Source organism: Salvelinus alpinus, chromosome 17, assembly GCF_045679555.1.
Source record: "Salvelinus alpinus chromosome 17, SLU_Salpinus.1, whole genome shotgun sequence".
In the NCBI taxonomy this organism is placed as follows: Eukaryota; Metazoa; Chordata; class Actinopteri; order Salmoniformes; family Salmonidae; genus Salvelinus; species Salvelinus alpinus.
In genome coordinates, this window is record NC_092102.1 from 15,876,957 (window position 1) to 15,890,255 (window position 13,299).

The 13,299-nt window shown below is 45.3% G+C and overlaps 2 protein-coding genes across 3 annotated transcripts; one reads left to right on the plus strand and one right to left on the minus strand.

Moving 5' to 3' along the window:
• The first annotated feature begins 856 nt into the window (after positions 1 to 856).
• Positions 857 to 5,073, plus strand: gpr182 (G protein-coupled receptor 182). The gene is made up of 2 exons (XM_071347501.1): positions 857 to 1,032; positions 3,112 to 5,073. The coding sequence occupies exon 2, from the start codon at positions 3,115 to 3,117 to the stop codon at positions 4,198 to 4,200; it is 1,086 nt and encodes a 361-aa protein (XP_071203602.1). The 5' UTR covers positions 857 to 1,032; positions 3,112 to 3,114; the 3' UTR covers positions 4,201 to 5,073.
• A 1,874-nt stretch (positions 5,074 to 6,947) lies between these two features.
• LOC139542273 (zinc finger and BTB domain-containing protein 39-like) lies at positions 6,948 to 12,287 on the minus strand. Of its 2 annotated transcripts, none has more exons than XM_071347502.1 (3): positions 12,193 to 12,287; positions 9,524 to 11,202; positions 6,948 to 9,319 (listed from the first exon to the last, which is right to left on the minus strand). In XM_071347502.1, exons 2-3 carry the CDS (start codon positions 11,174 to 11,176, stop codon positions 8,372 to 8,374), a joined length of 2,601 nt encoding a protein of 866 aa, XP_071203603.1. In that variant the 5' UTR covers positions 11,177 to 11,202; positions 12,193 to 12,287; the 3' UTR covers positions 6,948 to 8,371. The 2 variants fall into 2 exon arrangements, with proteins under 2 accessions (XP_071203603.1, XP_071203604.1); XM_071347503.1 differs by lacking the exon at positions 12,193 to 12,287 and adding an exon at positions 11,753 to 12,177.
• Positions 12,288 to 13,299: the final 1,012 nt, after the last annotated feature.

The following is a 13,299-nucleotide window of genomic DNA, read 5'->3' on the forward strand; positions in this document are numbered from 1 at the left end:
GGACGACGCTGGGCCAATTGTGCGCCACCTTATGGGTCTGCCGGTCATAGCCATCTGTGACACAGCCTGGGATAGAACACGGGGCTGTAGTGACGGCTCAAGCACTGTGATGCAGTGCCTTAGACTGCTGTGCCACTTGGGAATTGAATGTTTTCTAAATGTTCTGAGAACATGACTGTAAATCGAACCATGAGGAAACCTGTAGGAAGCGTTATGCTGAAGTACTGAAATTCCCACCTAAGAAACATATGTGCTCGCTGGGTATCCTGCACCAAGGTTGTATGCAAAAATCAGGGTTTCCCAAAGTCGGTCCTGGTGCCCACCCTGGGTGCACGTTTTGGTTTTTGCTTTAGTACTACACAGCTGATTCCAATAATCAAAGCTTGATGATGAGTTGGTTATTAGAATCAGCTGTCTAGTGCTAGGGCAAAAAACAAAACGTGGACCAGGACCGACATCGGGAAACCCTGTGCAAAGGGACAACCACACTCTCACCAAGCTCTAAGAAACACATGGTTCTCAGAACGTTATATGCTAATGTTACGTGTTGGGGTGGCAGGTAGCCTGGCAGGTACTAGCGCTGGGCCACGGTCACACTGACCCCAGTGGCACCCTACTCCCCATCTAGTGCACTAGTCTTGACCAGGGCAAAAAAATATGTTGCACTAAATGGGGGAAAAGGGTGCCATTTGGGACATAGGCCAGTATTTGGCCCCTGGCAGCCCCACAGCCATCAATGCTTTCCTGCCCTGCTCTGCACCACCAAGCTCCACCCCATTTCTTAGGATGTCCTGTCAACTCTGGCTCTGACGGGACAGGACAGGGGGATGAATGAGGGGAGGAAAAGGCTTCATCTAGTCTGCCTAAACTAAGCACAGATTCTCCAGGACCCCAGAGCCAGTACGGTCTTCTTGCTCCTCCAAGCCACAGCTAGCTTCCCAAGCAGGCAGACCAAGAAAGGGACCTTCCCTCACCACCCATCCACCCATCATCTATTGCCAGGCACTCCGCTTCGCAGCACATCAAGATACTGTATGTATGACTGTATTGCTTCCTCCTGTTCTTCACCTCTAGTAGAATTTGCAATGATTTGAGTTTAGACTTGATAGTCTGTGAGTGATATATGAAAAATGTAATTTGTGAATATTCATATTTATTATTTCATTCTCTCATTACACTATACACAAAGTAATTTATTCATGCAGTTTGTTGCTATATTATTATGATTACTAAAGAGGAAATCAGAAGATAAAAAAACATCAAAATGTGCTTAAATTAAATTACCTAGTATATGCATACCATAGTGTCTGATATTTTCTCAGGTACTGTGCCTTCAAAAAGTATTCTCACCTCTTTACTTTATCCACATTTAGTTGGATTATATTTAGATTTGAGACACACAGTATCCCATAATGCCAAAGTGGAATTATGTTTTTGGAATCTTTTACAAATAAATAAAAAATGAAAAGCTGAAATATCTTGAGTCAACAAGTATTTAACCCCTTTGTGATGGCAAGCCTAAATAAATTCAGGAGTATACATGTGCTTAACAAATCACATAATAAGTTGCATGGACTCTGTGTGCAGTAATAGTGTTTAACATAATTTTTTATGACTACCTCATCGCTGTACCCCACACATACAAGTATCTGTAAGGTCCCTCAGTTGAGCAGTGAAGTTTAAACACAGCTTTAACCATAAAGACCAGGGAGGTTTTCCAATGCCTTTCCAAGAAGTGCACCTATTGGTAGATAAAATAAAAAAATAAAAAAGCAGACATTGAATATCCCCTTGAGCATGGTGAAGTTATTAATTACACTTTGGATGGTGTATCAATACACCCATTCACTACAAAGACACAGGCGATCTTCCTAACTCAGTTTCCAGAGAGGAAGGAAACCACTCAGGGATTTCATCATGAGGCCAATGGTGACTTTAAAACAGTTGCAGAGTTTCATAGCTGTGATAGGAGAAAACTGAGGATGGATCAACAACGTTGTAGTTACTCCACAATACTAACCTGATTGATACTGTAGAGTGAAAAGAAGGAAGCTTGTACAGAATTAAAATATTCCAAAACATGCATCCTGTTTTTAACAAGGCACTAAAGTAATACTGCAAAAAATGTGGCAAAGCAATTAACTTTTTGTCCTGAATACAAAGTGTTAGGTTTTGGGCAAATCCAATACAACGTATTACTGAGTACCACTCTCCATATTTTCAAGTATAGTTGTGATTGTTAAGGACTGGGATAAAGAATAAACAAAATGGAGCTAAGCGCAGGCAAAATCCTAGAGGAAAACCTGGTTCAGTCTGCCTTCCACCAGATACTGGGAAATTAATTCACCTTTCAGCAGGACAATAACCTAAAACACAAGGACAAATCTACCCTGGAGTTTCTTACCAAGAAGACAGTGAGTGCTCCTGAGTGACCGAGTTTAAAGTTTTAGTATTTCGCTACATCTGCTAAATATCTGTGTGCGACCAATAACATTTGATTTGACTTGAATCTACTTGAAAATCTATGGCAAGACCGGAAAATGGTTGTCTAGCAGTGATCAACAGCCAATTTGACAGAGCTTGAAGAATTTTGAAAAGAATAATGGTCAGATGTTGCACAACCCAGGAGTGAAGAGCTCTTAGAGACGTACCCAGAAAGACTCACAGCTGTAATCACTGCCAAAGGTCATTCTACAAAGTATTGACACAGCTGTGTAAATACTTATGTAAATGAGATATTTCTGTATTTCATTTTCAAAGAATTTGCAAACATATCTAAAAACATGTTTTCACTTTGTCATGATGGGATATTGTGTGTAGATGGGTGATAATTAAGGCTGTAACACGACAAAATATCTAATAAGTCAAGGGGTATGAATACTTTCGGAAGGCACTGTAGATTTAAAAATGATTCATGACAATTCTATGGCGAGAAATGCTCCTCACATCTCATCTTTGTAGGCTACATTAGCAAACTCATAAACAAGCCAGAAATCCATGTTTGAACAATCCACGTCCTCCACTGCTTACGTTATGTAACGTCTGAATATAAACTGATTAGCCCAATACTAAACTCCTAACACAGCTAACAATTTCCTCTGCATTCAACAGACCATGAACGAACACGACTTCCACAACTCCTCGTTTAATTTCTTCAATGGCACGCCCTGGTTCGTCTACGAGTGCACCATCAATCTGGATAAGGACTATCGGCGGATCGCCCTGTTCCTGCTCTACCTGCTGCTGTTCATGGTGGGGTTGGCTGAGAACACCCTGGTGGTGTGGGTCAACTGGCGCCGGCGCCACTCGGCCAACGGCGTCTTGTTCTGTGTCATCAACGTGAGCCTGTCGGACCTGATGGTGGTTCTGATGATGCCCTTCTACATGCTGGAGGTGACCATGGACAAGGTGTGGCTGTGGGGGCGCTTCCTGTGTAAAGTCACCCACCTCATCTACACAGTCAACTTCTACAGCAGCTCCTTCTTCCTGGCCTTCATGACCCTGGAGCGCTACCTGTCCCTGTCCAGGCCCTCGTCTCCCGCCTGCTTCCCTGTGGCCAGGCGTCGCCGCTGGCTGCTCTGTGGTGGTCTCTGGCTCTTCTCCCTGTTCCTGGCTCTGCTGGAGAACTTCCACGTGGACCTGCTGGAGTGGGACGAGCCCGGCTGCTACATGGTGCCAGACTACGTCGAGTGGTTCGTCTCCATATCCTTCCTCTGCCTCATCTTCCAGTTCCTGGTCCCGGTCTCCGTCATCGTCACCTGTAACGTGCTGATCGCCCGGGCGGTGCGCTCCGCTCCAGACGTGCAGGGAAGACGGGATGTGTGGCTGGTGCATGTGTACTCCCTTGTGTTTGTCCTCTGCTGGCTGCCGTACCACATGGTCATGTTCCTGATAATGGTGGATGATCTGGACCCTCACGTGTTCAGCTGCAACACAGTGGAGGTGCTCTACTTCTCCTTCAGTGTGGTCCAGTGCCTGTCCCTCTTCCATTGCATCGCCAACCCAGTCCTCTACAACTTTCTCAGCAAGAGCTTCCGCAACAACCTGATCAATGCTGTGGTCCACTATACACCCAGGGAGGACCCAGGAGGGTTGAATCCCCAAGAAACTGCACCCAAAGCAGGAGGACCAGACACAGGGAAGAAGGAACGCAAGCTTAGCAACATGAGTACCAGCCATTCTGACGTTGCTGCCTCGTAGAAAAAGGAAGCATCACAGTGTCACATTGAGACTTAACTAGCCATCATCACTGAAGGACAATGGAGGAAAGAAAAAAAATCACTTCAGACCTGTTACTGAAGCGTGTGCTGCTTTCACAGGCTAAAAGACAGGGCACAAGACAAGAAGCCTCCTAACAGTCTCTGCTGTTTATGACTTGAGTCCAGATTGTCCACCCTACTTCCAAAGGTTGCACTTGCACACTCCCTGTCATGGATTTTTAAGCATTTGATTAGTGTAAGCATTGCCTGGAGGGAGTTTCCATCATTGTTAAATCCAAGACAGGGAGTGTGCAAGTGCGCACTTTTGGAGAAGTGTGGAGATAGGGATGTAGCCTTGGTCACTAAGTAATAGTCATGAAAATTATAGGCTGACAAACACTCAGTGTCCCTCTCATAATCTGTCTCCCATTTTTCTCATCATCCCGTTTTTCAGCCCATCAATGTTGTAAACAGAGGAAGGAAACATTTACAGATTTCTTTCCATCTTTAAACTCCCACAGGAACTTATGGCACCAATGTCTAGGAACTTCTGGAGGACAGAATTGCAGTCATTACGTCACAGGGTGAAGAGGAATGCTTCCTCGCAAACAAACATTTTCCTCTGTGCAACACAGATAAGACTGATCCTTATAACTACTGAGTATAAAAAACTTGTAAAAATGTTGAACTGTAACTGATAAATATTAAACCATTTTGATTATATACACATCTTAATTTCCACACAGTAACATCCATATTTAACAAATGTTATGATTGTATTTAACTATATATTTTTAAAGCTACTGAATTTGTAAATGTGTTGGATGCTGAATGATGTCACCCGTTACATTCAATAAAAGTATTTCAAACAGAATGATTGTGTATTATAAAAGTCAACAGCTTGTCCTTTTGATGACTGCTCAATAGGGACAACACTATGAACATCTCATAGTATTTCTATATGGGTTGGTATCCTGCTATCCCAAAGGAGATTCTCCACTGAGCTTGCTCTTTAGTCCAGCACTGGGCTTAATCTGTGTCTGGGAAACTGCCCCCAAATGGAATAACTTTTTATTGTGTGGTAATAAATACACAAAATCCTCATTCTTTTAGTTGAATACTGGCCTGTGTTTGCTTTCACTGGGAAGTCCGGTGGGAAATTTCCATTGGTTTAATGATGTTGACATGATGATCAGTGGAGGGAGGAAAGACATAGGTTTCACTCCGCATATGGCACAATGGGAGGAAGCAGCCTACCTAGAGCAGAACAGGGTTCCAGTTTCAAAGGTCACCTATCCCTGAATCAGGAACTAGATAAACGCTTTCAATTGTGCATAACTGCATTTGCATCATTAAAATGTGATGACGAATGTAGTATTCTGTGGCAGTGGAGATCATAACATATTAAATGCAATGAAGAAAAATCAAGCCTAGGTCTAAAAGTTACAAGATAATGGGATTCTCAAAACATTTTTCTGTTTACTTTATTCTTTACAGAACTAGAAACTACACTGAACACAAATATAAATGCAATATACAACAATGTCAAAGATTTTACAGAGTAACAGTTCATATAAGGAAATCAATCAAATTAAATAAATTCATTAGACCCTAATCTATGGATTTCACATGACTGGGAATACAGACATGCGTCTGTTGTTCATAGATACCTTTAAAATAAAAGGTAGGCCCGTGGATCAGAAAACCAGTCAGTATCTGGTGTGACTACCGTTTGCCTCATGCAGCACAACACATCTTCTTCACATAGAGTTGATCAGGCTGCTGTTTGTGGCCTGTGGAATGTTGTCCCACTCCTCTTCAATGGCTGTGCGAAGTTGCTGGATATTGGCGGGAACTGGAACACGCTGTTGTACACATCGATCCAGAGCATCCCAAACATGCTCAATGGGTGACATGTAAATGAGCATGCTGAAACATGAGGTGATGGCGGCGGATGAATGGCACGACAATGGGCCTCAGGATCTCATTACAGTATCTCTGTGCATTCAAAATGCCATCGATAAAATGCAATTGTGTTCGTTATCCGTAGCTTATGCCTGCACATATCATAACCCCACCGGCACCATGGGGCACTCTGTTCACACCGTGAACAGAATGGCCATCGAAGGTGAGCATTTGTCCACTGAAGTCGGTTATGACGCCAATCTGCAGTCAGGTCAAGACCCTGGTGAGGATGACGAGCACGCAGATGAGCTTCTCTGAGACAGTTTCTGACAGTTTGTGCAGACATTCTTCGGTTGTGCAAACCCACAGTTCCATCAGCTGTCCGGGTGGCTGGTCTCAGACGATCCCGCAGGGGAAGAAGCCAGATGTGGAGATTCTGGGCTGGCGTATTTACACGTAGTCTGCGGTTCTGAGGCCGATTGGACATACTGCCAAATTCTCTAAAACGATTTTGGAGGCAGTTTATGGTAGCGAAATGAACATTAAATTCTATGGCAACAGCTCTACTGGACATTCCTGCAGTCAGCATGCCAATTGCACACTCCCTCAAAACTTGAGACATCTGTGGCATTGTGTTGTGTGACAAAAATGCACATATTAGAGTGGCCTTTTATTGTCCCCAACAAGGTGCAGCTGTGTAATGATCATGCTGTTTAATCAGCTTCTTGATATGCCACACCTGTCAGTTGGACAGATGATCTTGGCAAAAGAGAAATGCTCACCAACAGGGATGTAAACAAATTTGTGCACAAAATCTGATAGAAATAAGCTTTTGTGAGTATGGAACATTTCTGGGAACTTTTATTTCATGGGACCAATACTTTACATGTTGCATTTATATTTTTGTTCAGTGTAGATATTGTTAAACTGTTCATAGTTTGCACTAAAAAAAGTACATACAAATTACAATTAAAAAACAGCATTAATAGAATAAAACATTTCATAATGAGGTAAGACACCAAATAGAACACAAACACGAGTTAAGTTTAAATATCAAATCCAAAGTATGCAAGTTTACAGAGCATAATGTAGTGCTTTTGAAATGCTGAGACATGGCACAACACACATGATTTCATGTGAATTTGAAACCGCTTGTGTGACTTAATGGCACTGTGTAGTTGGAAACCACTGTTTGTTTGTTCATATCATCTGATCACTAATACATACAGTCTACATGAACCACAGTATCATGTTTGCATTATAAATAGTCTATCACTAAAGAAGTCAAATGTTTGGAGGAAAACATACCTAAATGGTTTCCAAGGGAACTGATACAGTAAGGCCTCATTCATCGGTTGCAAAGTACAGTATGACTGGTCAGGTACACTTAATGGTCCAATGCAGCCGTTTTTATCTCAATATCAAATCATTTCTGGGTAACAATGAAGTAACTCACTGGGATTCTTTTCAATTAAAATGGTCAAAAATAAACTAAAATAGCTTCTTAGCAAAGAACAATTTCGCAAGCAATAACTTTGCTAGGACTGTCTGAGGGGAACACTGAAAAGTAGCAGTAATTGGCAGAGAGGTTTGGAACTTTTTCTTATTGGTCTATTAAGTAATTTACCGTCTGGTGATGTCACCAGGCAGGCAAAAACTCCATCCCACTAAAATAGGCTGGAATTTCAGGTCGTCTTTTCACAAACATAATTGTCCCAATTTCACAGTATTATTCCAACCACATGATGTGGAAATATATATAAAACACAGAAAAATCACGTTTTTGACTGCACTGGGCCTTTAACGCTTGGTGCACAGTGGTAAATATGGTGTTTCACTCAGACAGACACAGACGGTCCATCACGTGTTTCATATATAAATGAATACATGGAACATGGTGCTTAACTGACAGAAAAACAACACTTTTTGTAACGCAGAATAATAGTACACTTAGGAAAATGTTTGACTGCAATTTAGGAAAAGACAGCTTGCAAACAGTAACAAGTACTTCCATAGACAACAGTGCATACACTGCCATCGAGTGGCTAAACTACTTCCAAGGAAGAAGATGATGTCTTTTACGCTATGCTACAAAACAGGTCTCTTCCATCCAAAACACCATCTCAAACACAGACATAAAACAAGTTAAATGCATTCTACAAGTCTATAGATATGGCCCACAACCACAGAGAGAGAGACAGAGACAGAGAGAGAGAGACGCATGACAGACAAGCTCAAAGACAAAAAAAAGACGTGGGAGTAGCTGATCAGGTGTCCAGGGCGGGGAGGGGTTCTTTGGAGTGGTCATTGTACATGAAGGTCTGCTCTATGTTGAAGTCTGTATGCAGGTGGTCCTTGTGGATCTCCATGTGGGAGGACACCAGCTTGAGCGTGGAGAAATACAGGCCGCAGACGGTGCAGCGGTACATGAGCGCACCGGCGTGGGTCTTCAGGTGGCAGATCATGGTGGAGCGGCCTCGGAAGAACCTCAGGCACACCTTGCACTGGTACGGCTTCTCCCCAGTGTGGATGCGCAGGTGGTAGGTGAACTCGCCAGAGTGGGCGAAGTGTTTGCCGCAGAAGCGACAGCGGTACCATTTCCCCCGGGGCGTGGCGGCGCCCATGGCCGACCCACTAATGCTAGAGGAGTTCCCATTGGACAGGAGGCCTGCGGAGAAGCCAGATGCCACAGCCCCCTGAAGCAGCTTGTCTGAGAGGCGGAAGGAGCCCATCCCCAGGTCGAAGCCCATGTTGCCAAGCTTCCCCAGGCTGCCAGCCTCCAGGGGGGAGGAGCAGGAGTACTCCAGCTGGTCAGCCTTACGTTTCCCTGTCCACCCCTGACTGCCCTGGCCGTGCCCCTGGGGCTGGGTCTCGTTGGTGTGAAAACTCAGGTGGTACTGGAAGGCTGTGCCAGAGCGGAAGGTCTCTGGGCATAAGAAGCAACGCAGCTCCTCCTCTCCCTCTGCCCCGGCTGCTTTATGAGCCCTCATGGCCTCTCTGTCAGTTTCTGCCTCCTCGGCATGCAGGGCCATGTGTCTGTCCAGCAGAGGGCGATCCAGGAAGCCGCAGGCGCAGAGCGGGCAGGAGTAGACTGGCAGGGAGAGGTGGGTGAGGGCGTGCCACAGCAGGGCACACAGGGAGGGCTGGGGTAACAGGCACACACCACAGCTCAGTGACTGGATAGACACGTGACTCAGCAGGTGATCCCTGATGACCTGGTTGCAGGAGAGACAATACGATATGTCAACAATACAAGGAGGGATAACACACGTCTTCAAGTGTCTTAGCCAATACAATGCAATAGGTGTACTCTTGAGTTCAGTGAATTTGTTTGAGCTATGTCAGTCTCTATATTTTGCATTAGCCAAAACACATGCCAAATCACCCAGGAAAAATTAAGCAAATCAAACCACACTAACCGGGAAATCCTTGGTGAGGGTTTTCTTACAGACGGCACACTGCAGCTCCCCATTGTGCCCCTGGGTGGCGTTGTGGAGCTGACTGGGGAGGGTGTACTGAGCAGCCGCCTGGCGTCTGTGGCGTACCAGCTTGGCCTGGCTGCAGAACTGGAGATGACACATGTCACAGGAGAACACCACATGGGACAGGGCGTGGGTGATGCTGGCCCCGCGGTCCCCGGGGAAAGATGCCCCACACACTCTGCAGGTCCCTGTCTCAGTGAGGTGGGTCTCCGCGTGGGCCCTCAGGGCAGCAGACTCTGTTAACAGTTCCATCCCACAGGCTTTACACGCCACCATACCCGACATCTGGCCAGGCTTCACTCCCTCTCTGCTAACCACTACTCCATTCTCCACACACACAAAGTCATCTTCATCGTCCTCCTCATCTTCTTCCTCCTCCATGTAATTCTCGTCATCGCTCAGCTCAATGACATCTTCAGCCAGGGGTCTCCACTGGTCCCCTCCTCCGTCAGTCCCTTCATCTCCCTGCAGCTGTTCTCTCTTTTCCTCATTATCTTCTTCATTCTCCTCCCCTTCGAAGATGACCCCTTTGTGGCCAGAGCTAAGCCCACCCACCCCCCCCAACTGCAGACTGTCCAGGGGGTCTCCAAAGGAGGAGGGGGCACAGGGAGCCTCCACCCCACAGACCACCCTTCCCAGCTGGGCTGACGAGTCAGGGAAGGAGCAGGCGTCAGACACACATGGAGTTGGAGAACCAGCTCTACTCCCACTAGCTACCATCTGTTCCTCCTCACTGTTACCAACCCTGTCTCCCATCACCACCTCCACGCCCTCCTCAGTCTTCAGCTGCAAGGGAAGGAGAAGTCCTGGGGTGGCCCCAACAGCTACAGTGGAGAGACTACCTACTGAACTCTGCTGATCTCCAGCCAGCTGTAGCTGTTTGTCTTCGGCCATCTGTCCATAGCCCATCTGTCCATAGCCCAGGTGAGACTGCTCATCCTCTGCTTTGAGAGGCAGGCACAGAGTGGCTGTGTGTCCACCACCCCGGCCCAGCCTGGCCACCCTGCTGCCCTGGGGGAGAGGGAGAGGTGATGGTGCTGCCGCCGGGGTAGGAGCAGCTGAGGGACCAGCAGATGACGACAGAGAGGAACAAGATGCTGCAGACGACGAGCACATTGATGACCCAGCTGCAGCAGCAACCATGTCAGGGTCCAGGTCTCCATCCGCCACACAGTCTGCAGACCCTGAGCCCAGCTGCTGCAGGTCAGGGAAGGTAGTGTGACAGGCTCTCACCAGCTCTCTCACCCCCAGCCTCTCTGCCAGCTCATACAGCACCCCTACATCTATCAGGTCTGTGAAGATCTCTCCGGTGTAGATGAACGTCAGCACCTTCTCAAAGTTGGCCGGGGACACAAAGTCCAGAGAGTACGTTGTTGTAGCTCCGGCTCCAGAGGTTCCGATCTGTTTCCCCCTACCTGAGAACAGGCTGCGGAAGTGTGTCCCAGCGCAGGCGAGCACCGCACGGTGCACTGTGAAGAAGCGGCTCCCCACCTGAAGGATGACATCACAGAAGAGGCGGGAGAGACGGCAGTGATTGAGCTCGGTGAGGAGGCCGGCGGCATGGCCTGAGCCCTGCAGCCGTATCCTCATTCCTCCCTGGCAGTGTCACTCACAGCCTAGAGCCCAACCATGAGAAGATACAAGGGGAAACCATCAGCATCATTGTCAGTGGTGAAAAGTAAAAAAGTAAGTAAAAATTAAGTAAAAATACTTAAGTAGTTTTGGGGGGTATACGTACTTTACTATTTACATTTTTGACAACTTTTACTTCACTACATTCCAAAAGAAAATACTTTTTCCTTCATACATTTTCCCTGACACCCAAAAGTACTTCTTACATTCTGAATGCTTAGCGGGACATAAAATGGTCAAATTCACAAGAGAACAACCCTGGTCATCCCTACTGCCTCTTATCTGGCAGACTTACTAAACACAAATGCTTAATTTAATTTTTTGAAAACAAGAAAATTGTGCCACCTGGTTTGCTTAATATAAGGAATTTTATTAATACTTTTGATACTTAAGTATATTTCAGTAATTACATTTACTTTTGATACTTAAGTATATTTAAAACCAAATACTTTGACTTTCACTCTAGTACTATTTTACTGGGTGACTTAAACTTTTACTTGTCATTTTCTATTACGTGTCTTTACTTTTACTCACGTATGACAATTGGGTACTTTTTCCACCACTGGTCATTGCCTAACTCATTCTGCAACAATACCTGGACTAATAATAAACACTTTCTTTGTGCAACGTCCAATAATAAGAACCAATGAGTGATCGATTTGTTAGATTTGCAAAGGTGGAGTGCAGCTTTGTCGCGCACGTGCTCGTAAACCAACTATTTAATAGTTATTTAACTAACAGGCAATTATTAGAGATCGAATACATCAGAAACACCAACTGGTAAAAACTGAGGAAACGTTTAACCTTTTAAGTTTCACTGAATGCTAGTTTGCTAACGTTAGCTATAGCCCAGCAAGGTAGCTAGCTGCACGTCACAGTTTTCTACCAAATGCAAACCTATCAACACCTTTCTACAAAGATGGATAACGCCGCTCATATGGCAAATAAAGTTATGTTTATAATATATTATTTACCAATAGAAGGTAGTATTTTCGACCATTTAGCTAACGTTTTCGCTAGCTTAATGCCAGTAGTCGCACAACAATGACGTAAATAAAAGAAGGCCCCCAAACAGGAAGAGGACAAGCGAGAAAAATAAAACGAGAGGTTTTACTCTGTTTCCACTAGATAGCACAGCCACAAAGTCAAAATTATATCCTAAAAATGAATGAAAACCAAAATTATATTTTTGGCCTTTAGGCATAAATTAAGCAGTGTGGTTGAGATTAGGGCTAAAGTTTTGGTTAGGTTTAAAATCACATTTTAAGAAGATAAATTGTAGAAACAACAAGGCTATATACATGGGTCTGGGGAGTTTCCTGGCCACGGACCCAAAATATCGATGTTTTGTTCCCCGAGCCACTTAGTTATCACTTTTGCATTATGGCAAGGTGCTCCATCATGCTGGAAAAGGCATTGTTCGTCACCAAACTGTTCCTGGATGGTTGGGAGAAGTTGCTCTCGGAGGTTGTGTTGGTACCATTCTTTATTCATGGCTGTGTTCTTAGGCAAAATTGTGAGTAAGCCCACTCTCTTGGCTGAGATGCAAACCCACACATGAATGGTCTCAGGATGCTTTACTGTTGGCATGACACAGGACTGATGGTAGTGCTCACCTTGTCTTCTCCGGACAAGCTTTTTTCCAGATGCCCCAAACAATCGGAAAGGGGATTCATCAGAGAAAATGACTTTACCCCAGTCCTCAGCAGTCCAATCCCTGTACCTTTTGCAGAATATCAATGTGTCCCTGATGTTTTTCCTGGAGAGAAGTGGCTTCTTTGCTGCCCTTCTTGACACCAGGCCATCCTCCAAAAGTCTTCGCCTCACTGTGCGTGCAGATGCACTCACACCTGCCTGCTGCCATTCCTGAGCAAACTCTGTACTGGTGGTGCTCCGATCCCGCAGCTGAATCAACTTTAGGAGACGGTCCTGGCGCTTGCTGGACTTTCTTGGGCGCCCTGAAGCCTTCTTCACAACAATTGAACTGCTCTCCTTGAAGTTCTTGATGATCTGATAAATGGTTGATTTAGGTGCAATCTTACTGGCAGCAATATCCTTGCCATATCACAAAAATGACATCA

Excerpts from the sequence above, each read along its gene's own strand:
- gpr182 (XM_071347501.1), top strand. The coding sequence starts at position 3,115 with ATGAACGAACACGACTTCCACAACTCCTCGTTTAATTTCTTCAATGGC.
- LOC139542273 (XM_071347502.1), bottom strand. The coding sequence starts at position 11,176 with ATGAGGATACGGCTGCAGGGCTCAGGCCATGCCGCCGGCCTCCTCACC. Across the intron at positions 9,320-9,523 it reads CCCTCACCAAGGATTTCCCG|GTCATCAGGGATCACCTGCT; the intron begins GTTAGTGTGGTT and ends TCCTGCAACCAG.